The 18,790-nt window shown below is 30.8% G+C and overlaps 2 protein-coding genes across 5 annotated transcripts; one reads left to right on the top strand and one right to left on the bottom strand.

Annotated features, from left to right (window-relative positions):
- The first annotated feature begins 275 nt into the window (after positions 1-275).
- Positions 276-14,686, top strand: LOC121216274 (E3 ubiquitin-protein ligase CHFR). 4 transcript variants are annotated; one of them, XM_041091806.1, is made up of 15 exons: positions 276-472; positions 1,189-1,339; positions 1,865-1,962; positions 5,005-5,066; positions 5,175-5,266; positions 5,350-5,473; positions 6,081-6,167; positions 6,813-6,921; positions 9,397-9,504; positions 11,537-11,637; positions 12,220-12,285; positions 12,369-12,456; positions 13,648-13,708; positions 14,303-14,366; positions 14,465-14,686. In XM_041091806.1, exons 1-15 carry the CDS (start codon positions 394-396, stop codon positions 14,588-14,590), a joined length of 1,416 nt encoding a protein of 471 aa, XP_040947740.1. In that variant the 5' UTR covers positions 276-393; the 3' UTR covers positions 14,591-14,686. The 4 variants fall into 4 exon arrangements, 2 of the variants coding, with proteins under 2 accessions (XP_040947740.1, XP_040947741.1); XR_005912380.1 differs by lacking the exon at positions 14,465-14,686 and adding an exon at positions 13,248-13,425 and having other exon boundaries at positions 317-472; XR_005912381.1 differs by lacking the exon at positions 14,465-14,686 and adding an exon at positions 13,248-13,431 and having other exon boundaries at positions 317-472.
- A 707-nt stretch (positions 14,687-15,393) lies between these two features.
- LOC121216273 (defensin-like protein 1) lies at positions 15,394-15,994 on the bottom strand. The gene is made up of 2 exons (XM_041091805.1): positions 15,731-15,994; positions 15,394-15,640 (listed from the first exon to the last, which is right to left on the bottom strand). The coding sequence occupies exons 1-2, from the start codon at positions 15,822-15,824 to the stop codon at positions 15,477-15,479; spliced, it is 258 nt and encodes an 85-aa protein (XP_040947739.1). The 5' UTR covers positions 15,825-15,994; the 3' UTR covers positions 15,394-15,476.
- Positions 15,995-18,790: the final 2,796 nt, after the last annotated feature.

Genomic DNA, 18,790 nt, shown 5'->3' with positions numbered 1-18,790 from the left:
CCAGAATTGAGTTATAATTTTTCGAGAGGTTAAAATATAATTTTATTATGTATTATTTTATGATTTCATTATTTTCTAAAGGGACTTCATAGAATTATTTACATTTTTGAGGGTCCAAAGTGTAGTTTGACCATATACTATTTATAATTTAAACATTTTTAAAGGGCCTGCATAGAAAATTTTCCATTTTGGTGGCCAATCGCTCGTGAGTCCAACTATTGTAGAGGGACTAAATTCCTGGAGATATAAGTACAGAGACTAAATTCTTAATTTTCGAAAATAACAGGAACTATAAGCACATTTTAACCATTAAAGAAACAAGAGTGTATATATAGTTCCACTTTTTCTCTGAAACTAAAACCCCATACTAGCCCCAGGCTTCATAGAAGATACATGAAAGAACATCCATTCATGGCAGAAGTTGGGGAATCCTCTGGTTCACAATCATCCTCCCAAATTTGGGCTAAGCTTGGTATTACCTTTTCCCCACCCAATTTCCCATTCTTCAGTCGTCAGTCTTCTTTTTCCCTTTATGCTCTCATTTATCACTTATTTTTCCACAAAATTCAATTGGGATTTCTTAGTTAGGTTCTTTTATTGCAATAGCTGCATTTATTCAAAAGGCATATTGTACCTGAAACGTGAAAAGATTTATCTCTGGCATCACCCTCAAGGACTAAAATCATGAATTGAGAGCATGCTATTTCATTCTTGAATTTTTTTAATCGAATAATTTCAAGGGCATGCTTTAAAGAGCGTAGTTTCTATCACGGAAACCGAAAAATGGTAACTTTAGTATCTCTGGAATATCCATTCGATCACCCAGTTAGAAGCTATTCTGATGAGTGTCTATTCTTTAAGCAATTCATTAATTTAGGCAAGTCCTTGGCCGTTCTTTGATTTCACTGCAAACAAACAGGTCTTGTATCTTCATTACCTTTAATTCTTGACTTATTACTAAAATGTACCATTGTTGTCGGATATTTTGCAACTCCTATTGCTACAAATTTTAGTGCAATTGGGATGATTTCTGATATGTGGAGTTCTCAAAGAATCAAATGCCTGATTTTGACATGAAAATTCTTTTGCTTGCGATATTGAATACATGAAGGAAGATTTTTCTGTAGATTTTTGGTGATTTATTTACTGTTAAGGCTTTGGATATTCATCAAATTCTTACTTTTGCAGTTCCCTTACAAGCGCAACAGTCGGATATTGAGGTATGTTCAGATGAGATGATAGTAAGTTCTCAGATCACATCTTCTTCCCAAGTGAAGCATGACTGGTGCAAAATAACATGGAATGCAGATATGTTAACTGCAATGATGCAAAATAAAAGGTATCTACAAACCATTGACGTGCCCGTGCGTGCTTTCTTTTTTGGTAGCTAATGAGGTTTAGTAGAAGCTTGCGTCTTATGTCATTAATAATAGGTTGTCTTGATCAAGTTATCTGTTCTGATCTCTAGATGTTGGTCTTACTGTCATTATGAAAGAAAAATGTGCATGCACAATTACTACCAGCCTCCTCCATAATATTGTTCGATAATGTATAGGATCAAGATATAATTCTACCTGCCTTTTCTTTTAGAAGATTTTACTGAAGTTATTTGTGAATGCTATAGATTTCTTGACCCTTCAAAGTTTATATGATGCAACAAAGTAGTTACAGAGATAAATTAGCATTAACAAAGGATATTGATAGAAGTGAAACATCAAAGTAACAATAAGATCAGGGTTTCAGTAGCTCTGGTGTAGTGGAACACGGTCCCCATTTTAAATATTGTATTCTATTATGCAAAATACTACAACTTATATTTATTTTTACTTTATTTCTTTTCTACTTATGCTTTGAGCTACTGCAGTTCAAATGATATTCTTGTTGATGATGCTGTTGTCCGAAGAGAAGATGTTGTTGAAATCAAATGTGGAACTGAAATGGTTTTGGGTCCTAATAGAGAAGGTCAGCTTTAATTTTATTTGATTGTTATGTTTCCATAACTGACCTTTTATGACTTAAAATTACACCTGTTGAATAATTTTAATAGATCACTCAGTAACTCGTTCTTTTAATTGTTTATGTTAGATAGTAATTTATGCAAACTGTTTCTCATTGATTAAAATTGCTAATAAATATCAGTGGTTGGATTGTAAAGTGTTAAGATTGTTTTCTGATTTGTTTTTTTCAAATCAAAGGGAAGTTAAGAGTTTAGTATCTATTGAAATTAAGTACACTATCATTTTCTTAAATTTTTATCCTTGGACTGGTGGGAGGTAGACATTGTTCTCATCTATCAAGGGCTTCTCTCACTCCACAAAAGGTGATAGTTTGGTTTAATATTGTTTGGAGTGATGGAAATTTATATGAATGGGGAAGATCATTGTGAATAATATGCTATTGCTTTTTGGACTTTACTGTTTGGTTCATACCCTGCTGCTACATATTTTTATTAACAGAAGTTATCACTAATACATCTTAATCAAATACAAACCATTTTATTTTTTGCATTTTTCTGCTTATGAGCAAGTTAAGTCTTGTTGGTTACTCCAAAAACACTATGGCAAAATGAACCCTACCAGTTAGCACAATACTGACAACAAATGTGTTGTGTAAGTTTTAGGCTTAATATATAGATTGACCCCTGAACTTGGCAACTTTTCTCGCATTGGCCCCTAAACTTTTTTTTGGATCATATTGGTCCTTAAGGTTAGGGGTGAGCGTTTGATCGAATTGAGTGAAAAAATTTCGAGTTAATCTAGTTGATGAGTCCTATTTTATCATTCTAACTCGAATTGAAAATTTTTGAATTGAGTGAAATGAAATTCAAGTCGACTCGAATCGAGTGAATTGTTCGAGTTAAATTAAAAAATTAAACATGTCAAATTAAAATTTTGTTACAGTATAACTAATTTCATGTTAGAGCACATAAATTTGAAACCATATATCTTTGAAAACTTTTTCAAAGCAAAATAAGAAAAGAAAGACATTTTAATTATTAATATGATAAAATTGAATTATTAATTAACTTATTTAGGTTCCAAAAATTATTATTTTAGAAAATTTTTAAAATTTTAACTTGTTCAAATATTCTTTAGAATTTATTTTTAAATTTTTATAATTTTTTTAAAAAATATAATTTTTAGAATTTTTATAAATATTTTGAATTTTAAAACTTATTTTGAAATTTTGAAAATTATTTTGAATTATTTTGTAATTTTTGTTGAGAGAGAGACCAATTTGCTCATTTTCAAAATTGGTAGGGACTAAAGGGGTATTTACATCAATTTGTTATTCGAATTATTCGAGTTATTCGAATTGTAAAATTCAACTTGACTTGAACTTGAAACTTGAATTACTTATTCGAGTTGACTCGAAAAAATCGAATAATTTGAATAACACGATTCAATTAACTAAAAATTCGATTTTTTTAATCGAATCGAGTTTTGCTCACCACGTTTTTTTTAAGAATTTGTTGATGTGGACAAGCATGGGGCTGACAAGTGGAGAAATAAGGGGATGACACATGGATTCATATTTAACCATTCATAAAAAAATTTAAAATTTGTTAAAAAATATAAGAAATATATAAGTTATAAAACTTTTAAAAAAGAATATATATGTATATAAATTGAAAATAAAAAAATAAAAAAGAATATGTATAAATTGAAAATAAAAATATCAAATTTAGTTAAAATTTCAAAAAATTCAAAAAAAAAGTTTAAAAATAAATAAATTTGGTTAAATTTTTAGTAAATTACAAGAAATTGTAAAAATATAAAATTAAAAATATTTTAAACATTAACGAAACAAAAATTGACTGGTTGACATCGGTCAATGCTAGTCAAGCCCGGTTAACTTTGGTCAATGCTTGATCAATTTTTCATTATTTTTTGTTTTCTTTTTTACTTTTTGTAAATTTCTAAAAAAATTGACTTTTATTTATTTGTATATTTTTAATTTTATTTGTTATATAGTTTTAGATTTAATTTTTTTTAAGTTGAATATTTGAAGAGTAAGCTTTTAAATGTTAAATTTTAACTTTTTTTATTTTTATTTTTTTGTATATTTACTTTTTTGAATTTTTATAATTTATAATCTCTCTTAAAAAATTTAAATTTTTTTTCAAAGTTTTAAGGTTTTTTTTTAAATTTTTTAAGAATGATTGAAGATGAATCCATGTGTTGTCCCCTTATTTCTCCACGTGTCACCCCCATACTTGTCCACAGCAGCAAAATCTTCAAAAACAAACTGTGTTAGTGTAGGGACTAATTTATGCAATGGATGCCAACCTTAGGGACCACTATGACCCAAAAAAAGAGTTTAGGGGACAATGTGAGAAAAGCTGCCAAGTTTAGGGGCCAATCTGTATATTAAACCTTAAAACTAACGGTTTTAACTATAGGGACCAATTTGTGAAACGGATGCCAACCTTAGGGACCAATGTGATCCAAAAAAAAGTTTAGGAGCTAATTTGAGAAAAGTTGCCAAGTTTAGGAGCCAATCTATATATTAAGCCTAAGTTTTATATTGCTTTATATATGCCACATTTAAGGACCATTTTTAACTGAAAAATCATGGTCATACTCAGATGGCTTTTAAATAACTGGTTTTGAAGCTATGGTTGAAGGATGTTATGGCCTCTATTAGACTATATCTTTCTTTATTTTTTCCTGCTTACCTTATCACCATATTTTCTTTTTCCTATTACCCTCCTCTTTAAGCAATATCATTGTTATATTTTCTATTACTGTGCTGCTTTCCTGAGTTTAACCAAAATGGACAATAGTCTGAGTTTTTCTGTTAAAAGATAAACATATAATTCAAGTTGTCCATGAGCCAATACATGTCAATTTGAATCCTTCTTTTGTCCGAAGGAACTCATCTTTGGTACTACAAAACTTGGTATTTTGTTATTATTACATTAAATAATAGTAGTAGTAGTTTTTTAAGTGATGTAACATGTTCTGGTTGGTTTATGGCATTATTTGCTCTTGTTTCTTCCAGAATACTTGAGCTACATATTTAAACTGATGCCCAATCAAGAAACCTGCAAAAAGAAATTGAAGGTGAAACAAAGATATCATTAATATTTTTCTCTCATGTTGACTATTATATCTATTGGTATGCTTATAGCATATATATACATTTATTTTCTTTTCCTGGTATTTTTTCAGATCTCTGTAGATGTTGAACATGCAAAATGCAGCATCTGCTTGAATATATGGCATGATGTTATCACTATTGCTCCTTGCCTTCATAATTTCTGGTTTGTAATTTATTTCTTGCTTAATTCAGTATTATAGATTGCCATAATTGATTTTAATTCTAGATTCCTTCTATTGCCTTCAGCAACGGATGCTTTTCTGAGTGGTTAAAGAGGTCACAGAAGAAACATTCAGGTGTGCTATGTCCCCAGTGTAGAGCTGTTGTACAATTTGCTGGAAGAAACCCATTTCTGCGCAATATCGAGGATGTAAAATTCTGAATTTCTTCTTATTTTATAACTATTTGGGTAATATGGCTTGAATCATCTCCCTATGACTAGAGCACCCTATAAAGTAAATCACAAATTATTAATTTAATCAAAGGTATCGACTTGACACCTTGTTTGAAGGAAGAGAAATTATTGCTCTTATTTTGTAAAAAAGGTTACTTGAAATCCTAAATTACCCTAAACTTTCCCGACCAAGGATGACCTGGGCTTTGAAGAGTTGAAATGGATTTGAATCTAGAAAGACATGAACCTCTGAACCAAATCTGAAACTGTTTGAATCCGAAGACAACTTGACTTAAACTTTCTCATTTGCCATCTCTAGGTATAGCAGGATAACTTTTATTGACGAATCCCTTTTGTGTTAACAGTTTATTGCTCTTGTCCTGAGAGCTACTTGTTGATATTTGTTGTTTGGGCCTCTTCTGTATGTATTGAGGTCTCCTTATCACATCATGGTGTTTTTTTTTTTTGGTATTTCAATTTGCGAGCACTTTAAGGGTTTGAAACCCGTGTCATCATCCTAGAGTAGTGTGTGATATTATTTTTATCTTATCAATTTTATTGAATCAACTTCTTTTTTGTTCAGGAGATCCTGCAAGCTGATCCTTCTTTAAAACGTTCAGATGAAGAAATTGCACTTATAGACTCTTACGCAACGATAAGATCAAATCTTGTGAGTAGTTGCACTCTGTCTTGTTGTAATTTGTATGTTTGCTTCTTTTATCTTTTATTTTTTATGATGTCAACAAGAGATCTTTACTAAGATAAATTGCCTCGAGTATTAATGGTCCAGGTTAGGCAACTGTGACATCTAATGATTAACATGCATATATTGGTTGTGCATCCTAACCTATTGCTAGCACCCAATCCTTGTAAGTTAGCTTTTGTTTTGTTATGTTGTGTAATAACAGGAGGGTAAAATTTCCAAGGTTAAATGTCTTGCACAAGATTAAATGTAGTTTTGGTGTATAATTAATTGCTGGACGTCTAGGAGTTCTTCCAGCTGAAAATAGAGCAAACATTGTGTTTAATTTGCACCCACTTCACCTTATCAGGTCTTCATTTTATTTGGGAAAGCACTAAGCGATGCCTTCAAGATTATCCCCAGATAATAATTATAAATTCTAAAGCACTAGAATGTATGTGTTACAAAATATTCATTTTAGTTGATGTCCCCCTAGAATTAATTTCTTTCTTATAACATCCAGCCTTAGAGGTAAGCCATATTTATTGTATCACATAAATTATTTAGCTATCATCTATTTGTGATGTTTCTCTTTTTTCTCCTATTGTTGGTTATTGTTTGTACTTTTTCTAGGCCATTAGGTCTGAAAGAGGTTCGCGAAGGAAAAGGGGTTGGGCGTATGATGGTGACGAATATGCTAGTGAGGAGAGTGATGACGTAGGACCTCAATGCCCTCAATGTGGTGAGAATTTTTTTTCCCTATTTTTCCGAATTCTTGATTCTTTTCTCTCTTTATATTATGCAGTGCCAATTTCTCTTTCTCTGTCTTTAATAGTTCTATTGTGCAAATAAAAAAGGGGATAACATCAATATCTCTCTGTTTCTTTTCCTACCTTTAGTTAGTGTTTCTTACTTGCACTAGATTTTATTCCCTGCAAGGCAGGAGATTTAAGTAATTAATTACAAAAAATTTAATTTTAATTATATTAAATATCTATTATTTACATATTTAAATATTTTTATATTATACATACATAATTTAAAATTTAATATAATAATTCTGATAAATTATATAAAATATGATATGAATTAGATAGACAAAAATACAATATGATAGTAGTACTAAAACATGACATGTCATTCAATATATGGATCAATCTGTTTAAATAACATGATTTAAAAATAAAAGCTGACCGAGTGTTAGCTCAGTTGATACTGTTGCTATTATAATAATTAGGAAGATGTGGGTTAGAGCATGTTTAGGTGCGTCCTTTACTCCGGTTTAACAATGATGACGGGTTATGGGTAGAAGTAAGCTTCATATAAAAAGAAGTAATAAAATAATTTTCTAAATTTAATTACTAAGATAAATTATTTAAATAATTTAAAATCAAATCATTGTGATTATGAACACAATATTTTTGTAAATTGAATTAGGATAACAAACTATGTGCAACATTAAGTGATTAGAATATGACATAAACAAAACATAAACAATTATAAAGCAACAATAAAAATAAAATGAACACAAATATGAATAAATAAACATGTGAAAAGATATATGAATTATTAATGTATATAAAAAATCATATTGTATAGTAATAAATCTATAATATTTTAAATATATTAAAATAACTAAAAATCACAGAAAAGATCTCTTTCCTTTTTTTTCCTTCCCATTTCTTTTTTTCCCTCTATCTTTCCTCCCTTTTCTCTCCCATTTCTTTTTTTTTTTCTCTTTCCTCATTCTTTCTCCCCATTTTCGCTCCTATTTCTAATTAACCTTCCATCCAATGTCCCCAACTAAAATAAGAAAGGGCAGATGACAAAATCTTAAGGCCTAATATTTACTATAAATTTTTGTATCCAACTCTTATATATAATCATAGATGCTTTGGATAATAAGCTTACAGCATTTTTGGTTCGTTGAAAGGAAAACATGAGGAATCGAATATATATTTGATAGGGAATTGAATAGAGGGAGAATAAGTATTACATAATTTGGTTTGTCAAATATTATAAAAGAATACTACTCTTACATTGTTTAATTGTTTGAATTTATAGATAAGGAATGTGTGTAAAATGACCATTTTCCCATGAATTAAATAATAATATTTTATTTATAATATTAGTAATAGATAATAGTACCATAAACACTATAATATGTATAATAATATCATAAAATATTATTAACATAACATATAAAATACAATTAAACATGCTACAATAGTAATAAATTATCAAATAAAAATAATAAAATTATTTAAAAAAATATTTTTAAGAAATGTAGTATATGAAAGTTTATTTTAATAATTTTTTTTAAGAATTATATTTAAATTATTTTGGAAATAATATTTAGAAATATAATTTTAAAAATATATTTATATATAATATATAGTATTTAATATAAATTATATAAAAATAATTTGATATAATTTCTTATGCATATTATAACTTGTAAGTAGCTTTATTTTATTTTCTCCTCTATCACTCTAACTTCGCCTAAACCTCTCTATCTTAAATTTAAGCAACCACCTTCTGAATTATGATTACATGAATCTTCAATAGACCCAGATTCTGGCAGCTGAAACCTAGTATCTAGTCTCTGTCCAACATTGACTACTAATCCAGAGATGATCCACGATCGACATGAACCTTCCCTTTTGTTTTTAATAAAGATGACTGGAAAAGCCTAGACCTACAAAAAACTGTGCCAAATGATATGCCTATCTCTTGAATGTCCTCTTCAGCCTCCCCAAGTATGAAGCCCTAAGACTGAAAAATTCTCTTAACAATGCCTTAGGAGAAAAGAAGCTCTGCCTGCATGGTCCGGCATCATTTCCTTCTCCCATTCCCTTCTCCATTTCACCTTTTTCCTTCCATTCCTCCTTTCTCTAGTATCTACTCTTGTTTTAGAAGGGCAAAATGGGAAGATTATTTTCAGGCCTATTCCTTACTTAATGGGTAGGCATGAGTAGCAAGTATTTTTTGCTCTCAACCAATAATAGCTATTACAGCCTCGGTAATGAGGTTGTAAGGCTATTCCATTGATTAACCATGATGTGAAGTGAACATCTGCATCAGGATTGGAGATTGAATGTTGGGGAATGGAATGGTTATGCCCTGACCAAACATTACGTTTGCTCTTTTTAAGTACTTTTTGCCTAGTTCTTGTTTCTTGTTCTCTAATTGATGACCTTTCAATTGCAACTTTCAGGCTCCGCAATTGGTGGATTTCAGTGCAACCAGCAGACCATCCATATACAATGTCAAAATTGTGGTGGAATGATGCCTTCTAGAGCTGATATGGATGTACCACAACACTGTAAGTATTGGATTGTGGGATTGATGGGGAATAAAAAATACATACTTGTCTAAATACTTTATTTATCAACACTGTTATGTTTTATGAGTTCAATTGTTATCATTCTTTAGGATGCTTTGTGGTAATTTCACTCCTTTGATATCTAGATATACATGACCTTAAATGTGATATATACAAAAATAAGTCTGGACGCAACTCAAAATTTTTCCTAGGTCCACAATTAATCCCATGTAATCATCCTTAGGATTGGTCAAGAAATTTATTTTCTACAAGATATATATATTTCTATTTAAACTAACTTCCTGAAATAAGAATATCTTTAGATTTTGGGTTATTCATATGAAAAATATTTGGTCAAATTCTGTTATTAGACCATGCTCTTTGCATAAGTTGTACATTTAGTACTTGTAGTTTAATTTGATCAATTTTAGTCCCTGTACTTCTCAAAATTTGAAGAGTTAGTCATGACCAAACAGTAGCTGTTAAATCTGTTTGGTTAAATTATACTATTTAGAGATTTAGTCCATTTTCTCCAAGTAGATCATTTTTAATTGCTATATTTTTTGAATTTCGAAATTTTAGTCTTAATGTAAACGATAGTCGTTAAATCTATTAACTGATTTTTTTGTTAGTAATATGTAGAGATGTCAAGCTGACATGGCATTATGCATGTGATAATATGTTTGACGCATCAAATTTTGAAAATAACAAAACTTAATGAATTTAATAGTTGCCATTTGGTCTAGACTAAAATTTTGAAATTCTAAAAGTACAGGGACTGAATGACTAAATTAGATTTAAAGTACAAGTACTAAATCCACAACTTACTCAAAGTACATGGTCTAATAGCTTAAATTGACCAAAATAGTTTCTGGTGTTTGTAATGCAGTGAAAATTTTATCAAGATTTACCAACATAAATGCTTATAATACGATACAACCCAATTTTTTATTTTCCTTCAAAAGTTAGAACACAACAATGGTCCTCCTAGTGTATTGCTATTTTTATTTTTTGTTCAAGAAAAACCACCAAACAAATTTTCATTATTCTCATTTAGAACTATAAAACACTTTAAATAAATATGATATCCCATTAACTCAATTTCAGATAAATAAAGAAGGAAAACAGACAATAACCTCATGAACTTGGACAAATTTTGTGTTTGGAACGTTTTTATTATTATATATATATATAATATATGACAAGAACAAGAAAAAGAAAACTGAAATCAAAGGCTATTTTGGGATGTTAAGCACTGGTTATAGAAAAGAATAGATATTAATTATGAAAAAAGGGGAAGGGGAATGTAGCTGCTGGGTCGAGGCTTGAAAGAAAAGAGAAAAGGGGGATCTGAGCTGGCAATGAGAAAAGTGCGATGGTTGGCTCGGTGCTGAGTTCGGATCTTGACGACTCATGGGTTCCTATGGTGGAAGTGAAGGGTGAATGCTTTGATATGTTTCAAAGTTGTTTTACTCCCAATTAAAAGAGACAACTTTTGTGTTCTGGCCTCTTTTTTTATTATTATTTTTTCTGCTGACCGGTATATTTTCTGCCATCCAAACATTTGAAAATGAAGAACTGAACTTCCTGAAGTTAGTTTTATCGAGAGTGATGTTTGGTATTTTTGGGGTTTATGGCTTGTTTATAAGTTTGTTATTTCAGTTTTCAGAAGGTTAGATGTATGAATATCTGTTATTTTTAGTGTTGAATTTTGTCTCTTTCTGGTTTACCCTCAAAATTTCCCCCTTATTTCCCTCCAATTGCTGCTGTTCCTCTCTAGTTTATTTTCTCTACCTTGCATTTTCTCGCTACAATTTTTTTCCTTATCCAACCCTGGGAAGTAATTGATTGGGTGCATGGTTTAAATACTATTCCATCGCTCAGAATTTATTAAAATCTCAATTTAGTCCCTGTCCAGCTGTATGCATACTTTGAAATTTGGAATTTCTAGTCTGAACCTCTTGGGAATGTCACATAACATTCCAAATCAAGCCGCTTTCTTTTCTTAGCAATTTTTGATTCACTTTTGCAGGTTCAGGATGTGACGGGTCATTTTGTGGTGCATATTGGCAGGCTCAAAGGGTTACCAGAAGTGAATATCATCCTGTGTGCAATCATGAGACATTTAGACCGGTATACGCGGCTAGTTAAAAATATTGATTTAACATCCATGTCTATTGCTTGTAGACAAGTTTCCCAATGTGTCACTGTTTTCTTTGTTCTCTTAGCATGTGGTATTTGTTTACATATGACCAATGTTGCACATTTCATTAAACATTCCTTTCACTACAAGCAAGCCTACCTTGATGTTCTGTCCTCCAGTCTTTCAAATTTCACACACTATGGAAATAAAAAGGTGGCTGCATGAGCGATTTGGTTTCACAGTACCCCTCCTCTTTAGAGAAAGGTCTTCTATGAAATTGCTCAGCACTCCCTCATTTTCTGTAATCTCCCTCTCTCTTGGACCCCTGCTTATTATGCCTTCCATTTCATAGAAATAAGTGGTATTCTTGAGCAGATTACTGGTTCTTGAGTATTATTATTTTCGATCTCTCTTTCCCCACTATAGTTTCTGAATTTTTATTTCTTGAAAAGTTCCTCTTTATCTCTGTTTGCAAGACTGCTGTACAATTTCATGTTGCCAAAACTCTATTTGGGCTCCAATGTTTTGACGTACAAAAATTTACAACTTTTACTGATAAATACGTTGGGCAGATTTCTGAGCACACTATCACTAGGATTCCTTTCTTGGCACATGAAATGAACAGGCATGAACAAGATGTATGGTTGTCTCTTCAACATATTGTTATTGTATTATACTACATTACTAGTAAAATTCTGATTTCGTGCACCTTTTTTCATAGATTACAGAAAGGTGTATTAGTCAGTCTGGCAGAACCCTGCAAGAAGTTGTTGCAGAATGGATTAGAAAGCTAAACAATAGGGAAATTGGTATGTTGATATTTTAACATATTCTTTTTGCTCCAAAATTGGGTAAGTAATTGTCTTGTGTGTTTGAACTCTAGTTCCTAAAACCCATTGATCAAATTTAATATTTCAAAGCCAGCACGGGAATGGGGGTTGCAACTTCGGAAAAATAGAATGCAGCTGTGTTTAATATACTCGTGTTTGATTCTGACACTGAGTAACAAAGGTTCTATTGGTACATCATCTTAGTTTCATCTGTTCTCTCTCTCTCTCTCTCTCTCTCTCTTTAATTAAATAGTGTTGCATCTAGAGCTTATTTCATCTGTGCACAAAATGTGTCTCATTCATTTTATCTCTGTTGGATGCTTTAGTAGAGCACATTTGCTTAACTAAACATAGGACCAAAATAATCTGTACCTTTGTGCTAACTGTTTCTGTTTTTCTTAAAACAGTATGTTCTATTGATTTCATTTCATTGGTGGAGATGATTTATCATTAATGCAGCTTATATATTTCAATAGCATCTTTATATGCAGCATGTTATACGTAATTAAGAACAATATGAAGAAAATTTGAATATTAAAATGAAAGATAAAGGAAAAAGTTCCCATATTGGGTGAGTTCAATTAACAGAATGATTTTAGATTTCTTATTACCAATTTTTAGCTGCCTACTAGAATTGAATACTTTCATGTTTTACGCATACCCACAATCACACCAAAAGATAATACTGGAGCATTTCTCCCCTAAAATTATCGTCACACCACCTGCCTCTATGGCCCTCTTCAGTTCTCTACTTTCCTCTCTGATTTCAGTGGAGACTTCAAAGCTAATGTAGAACTCTACTACGCTCTTCTGAAAAAGCCTCTGATCTTTGAAATTGTTGATAACTATCATCGTGGTCACCACTAAAACTTGGAGCGTCTATCATGGCTTTTGCACATTGATGAGGGGAAAGAAATGCCTTTTACAAGGAAAAACCAAGAGAAGAATGTGAGGGTGGTTTTTCTCAGAGCACTTTCAATGTATTTGAATACAAATTGCTTCAAATAGACTGAAACTGCCTATAAGATTAACTGGTCCTAGCGGTAGAGTATTAAACAAAATTAAGTTTATAATGTACTGTTTTCATCTGCTTGTAAAACCGCTACCAAAACAGTAGTAAACTTATGCACAGTTTTGTTTGTAAGGATAGTTTCTGATGCTTTTTTGCAGACCGAACAAGGATGCCGCTCAATCATGCTGAGAGGATAACTGCAGCAACTCATGTTTGCAGGTTGTTTTTTCTTCTGTTTGAAGCTTTTATCTTCTATGCCTTCTCTTTCTTTGGGTTGGCTAATGAAACCCTAAACCAACTAATTTAGGGTTTCTATAGGTCTGATAATATGCGGGCTTCCCATGTTCAATAATTGGTGGTTACTAGTATTTTTTTTTTATATACCATGTCAATACTTTTTCTATCCTCTGTAAGGGAGTAATGTGCCAAAGCAGGTGCAGTTCCGTGTGGTGTGGGGCAAAGGTACAGTAATATTCTAAATACAATTTGCTAAGCAGAATTGCTATTTTGAAGTGGTATATAAAACAACCCTGCCCTATAAGTTCAGATTACTTCATTTCTTTAAACAGATTGAGTCATTCCACATTGAGAGGCTGAGTCATTTTACTCGTGGTCCTAACCCCTCTTAAGGAAATGCTATGATGGTTTATAGATGATTATATTTGTGGTCCTAAACCCTCCATTGTGAACCTTACCAAAAGAACCCTTATAATGAAGGTGGGAGTGTCTTGTGTCTGCTTGGTTTTCCTTAGCTGGTAGTATCATTTTTTATGTGAAAAATGGTGAATTTATAGTAATCTATTTTGAATGCAGCACTTGTTATGAAAAGTTAGTCTCCTTTCTGTTGTATTGGTTCCGGATTTCACTGCCCAAATATGTAAGCTCTTCTATTTATTCATGGATAATTATTGCATTATAAGCTGAAGTTGAGTTCGCTTAGATAATATTTATGTATAATTTGACATAATGTAATAGCATCTGCCCTCGGATGCATCACAAAGGGAGGATTGCTGGTATGGATATGCATGTCGAACACAACACCACAATGAAGAACATGCTCGGAAAAGGAACCATGTTTGTCGTCCAACTAGGGGCGCTTAAATCATGTTAAAAGAGATGATGTAATCTTACTGCTACATTTAATCAACTCTCTATTTTTATTTTGCTGCAAAAACAGTCCTGTCATTTATTTGGCTATGTTATACTTTCACCTAGTTTCCTTTTTTACCCACTCATACGTCATTGGCTGTTAGCCATCGAAAAGATGATGATGTGACGATTTTAAAAAAAATTAAAATAATATGAAAGAAATCAAATTAGTAGTCAAAATATTGTTCCATTAATGTTCAGATTTGTCACTTTTTTCATGTCTGCATTGTGTTCTTTTAAGTAAAGAAACAATGCACCATGAAATGCTCCCAAAGTTGAAAGTACTTTTAAAACTGATGATGTGAGATCCTGATGATAAAATAAAAATAAAATAGAAAAAGGAAAAATAAGCTTCATTTTGAGAACTTTTATAGATTTTTTAAGAATTTCAATATTGGTTAAAAGGTGTTGCTTACTTAATATTAGATAGTTTGGGTAAAAATATTTATATTGTTAATATTTTATTGTTATTATATAAATATTATATAATTTTTATTTGTTTATTAAATTACAATTATTTTAATGCTATCTAAATTACTTAAAATTTTTAAATTTATTTTTATATAAAAAATATAAAAAAATTTATTTTATTTATTAGATTTAGACAAAATTTTAAACTATTTTTAGAGCTTAAAAAATAGAACTAAAATTTTAGGTGAACCCGAACCTGGCGGATAATGTAGAAGTCTGCACTGCATGCTGATGCTCCATTGTATTTTCAAACCAAATAGAAAAATAAAAAAACAAACAAAAGATGTGCTAAGGGACATTTATTAATATTTATTTGTATGGAAACAGAGGGCGAAAGCAGCCATTGTCATGCATATACTTCCAAGTTCTAACAGTTCCTAGTACAGAAGCAACGGTGGCGGAACCCTCGGCACCACCCATCCAAGAAACCTTCGTTCCTACACACCAGCCCGCAGTTGTGATCACTCAGGCACACTCCCTTAAATCTATGGCTCTTCGATTCGCATATTCTGCCCTCCACCATCCCCCCATCTGCAATACCACATCTATATCATCACATATGCTACCTACAATATATTAAAAAAAAACAATAACAGATATAGAAAAATTGAAGAGATTTACGAGAAGCCAAAGCAACGAGGAGCAGCAACATGAACAACATCCCAAACAGCTTCTTCGTCCCCATCTCAACGGCTAGCTCAGATACTTTCTCCATCGAATAATGTGTATATATATACAAGTTGGTGGTGTAGGGAAGTGGCAGCAGGCTAGCTTGTGGTTGACAAGTGGGTCGATGCGGTGCAACCTGCTTCGTTACGTGTTAGGGGAAACGCCACAGTTGTCACCTCAATCGACCTGCAACCTTCGTCTTCTTTTCTCACTCGCGGTTTGCTCGTGTGTGTACGTACAAACAAAATATTTACTTTAGCTTTTGTGGGTTCAAAATACTATAAATACAGTTTTAATTCGTTTTATATAAATTTCAATGAGTTCCTTTAGAAAATATTTGATACAAGCAACATTAATAAACAATTTATCATTAAATAATAATAAAAGTATAAAATAAATATCAATAATTTTATTTAAATATAATTAAATAATTAACTATAAATAAATGTTAAAATTTAGGATTTTAAATTTAAAAATTCATATTTTTTATTTAATTTATCGAATAAGGGATGGTACATGAAATATAATTATTATTTTTAAGGATAAATATACTTTTTATTTCTTAAGATATCTACTGAAATGAGTTCAGTAACTAATTCTCCACATTCTGTAGGCCCATTAAGCGATCAACAACTACTGGAACACTCAAATAAAAAGAAAGCTATACATCTACCATTGCTCAAACATATAAGTGTAAAATAGAAGCTAAATGATTGGAATGTTTGCAATTATAGAAGAAAAGGCAATCTTTTATTCAAGTAAAGATAAGATGATTACAATATATCCATCATTCTTCTTAGAAAATCTCCCAAAAGAGAGAAACAAACTGAACGACCATGATCACAGCCGAAACCACAGCCATAATGCAATTTATGAACGAAACAAAAATACCAAACATTTTGCCTTGCTTCACTACTCAGATCTGCCTGCTCAAAAGGGTGGACTGATTTGATCATTTTCAAAAAAGATGTATTTATAAGGAACAAAAGCAATCAACTGACTTTTCAGCTTTCCCACTCCAACCCCATTGTTTTGAGAAGTTCAATCACCAATTACCAAGTTCATCTCATAAATGCAATTTCTTTTTAAAAAAAATTGAAAAGTTCATCCAATAATAAAATGTAAGCTTGCATGCATGCTTTTTTTATGGAATGTTTGCATAAAATGCTGTCTTCATATGTTGATAAAGGAGTTTGAACTACTAGATTCAAATTTTATTAATTTTTTAAGAGGTAAAGTCCAAATTTCTTCACAAGTGTTCTATAAGAGTATAATAAAATGTTAAAAGAATAAATATTACAAAAAAAAAAAGAAGAGAAATGACATATTTATAATTTGATTCGCGCGCTTTAAATATATTCCATGTTACATTTGAACAAGCATTCAACACCTAAACTATGATGAAGCTAACTGAAGGACCTAATTATTAGAACATTAATACTTTGAAGGCTTAATTAAAACATTTAGAAATTTAAGGATGAATTTAGAATGTGAACTAAAACTTAAAAATATATGTCAATTCCACTATCATCCAAGGCTTTAGATATATTATAATTGCATTCATAGACAGTATCCATAATAATAGTAATAGAGCAAAATGAATATTTCCAAGAGAGAAATTAATGAATTATTAATTTCTATATTGCATTAAATAAAATAAATGTGAAGTAATTCGCTTTGGGAAATTTCAATCATCAATTCTTTACCAGGTTCATTGGATGCATGCATGCTATCAATATGATAGTTTCAATGGATACCTTAAAAGAATACAAAATAATTACACGTAAATTTTAATATTTGTAATCAAAACCTACAAAAAATGCTCTCATTTAATTCATAATGAAATATGTTTGTTAACTTCACCTTCAATTCAATATTTTGCTAAAAGGGTGGCATAAAAAAAGAACCCTTATAGGAGAGCTTTGGTTTGATTTAAGTAAAATAAAATTTATATGATATGAATTACATAATATATTAAAAAATTTCAAAAAAATAAATTATAAAAAATCCACGTTGGACATTTTCCTATCGTCCCTCTCACACGCCACCATTAAATAATAAAAATAGAAAGAGAAAAGGGGGGCATTTTCACCATTTTTCTTCATCCCTCTTGACTCTTTCATCACCACGCTCGATGTTAACCACCTCCACAAGCCCACTATCATTTAATCACCACACCAGCATCACTCACTGTCACTCCTTTGCCAAGACACCACCACCATAACCACCAAATCTCAACCCCTAAACATTCTAGACCCGTGAAATCCCAACCAAAAATAAAAATACCAAATAGTAAGCATCCAAAATCAAATCAGCAAAAAGAGAACATGTAACTCCCCAAACTCGACCCAATCATTATAGCCAAATTAGGAAAGCTACATTGGCCACCGGAATGGCCTAGAAAAACCTTCTTAGTTTTTAAACATATTTTTTAAACCATTTGTGTAAATCGTTCAAAACTAGGAAATAAAATATTTAACTTAATTTCGCAAAAATATGAAAATTATAGAAATCATTCTGGTATTTGTAAAAGTTTGATCACTATTCAAAACTTTCATAATTTCAATCATATTTCAAAATCATTCGTTTATTTATTCAAAATTAAATACCTTGGTTATTCATCGTTATTCAGGAAAAACACATTAACTTTAGAATTAAATGTATTAAGAAATTTCATTTGTAAATATTCAAAACTAAATACCTTGGTTATTCGTCGTTATTCAGGAAAAACACATTAACTTCAAAATTAAATGTATTAAGAAATCTCATTTGTAAATATTAGTAATTTTGAAAACTAAGTCTAATTTTATTAAAAACTCATTTCTCAGAATTGCAGTGGAAAAAATGTAATATTGACATATTTTTATAAGAATCGCAACAAAAAAGTTTACTAAAACCATATTTTGTTAAAAATCAATATTTGATGTAAATTCTATAAAACATCAATAGACAATTTAAAACCTTAAAAACCAGGTCGTATTTTTGTCTAAAACTCATTTTCATTGTCGAAGC

The sequence above is a fragment of the Gossypium hirsutum genome, chromosome D04 (assembly GCF_007990345.1).
Source record: "Gossypium hirsutum isolate 1008001.06 chromosome D04, Gossypium_hirsutum_v2.1, whole genome shotgun sequence".
NCBI lineage: Eukaryota > Viridiplantae > Streptophyta > Magnoliopsida > Malvales > Malvaceae > Gossypium > Gossypium hirsutum.
Note: the sequence above shows the minus strand (reverse complement) of the source record. Positions and strands in the feature narration are given on the sequence as shown.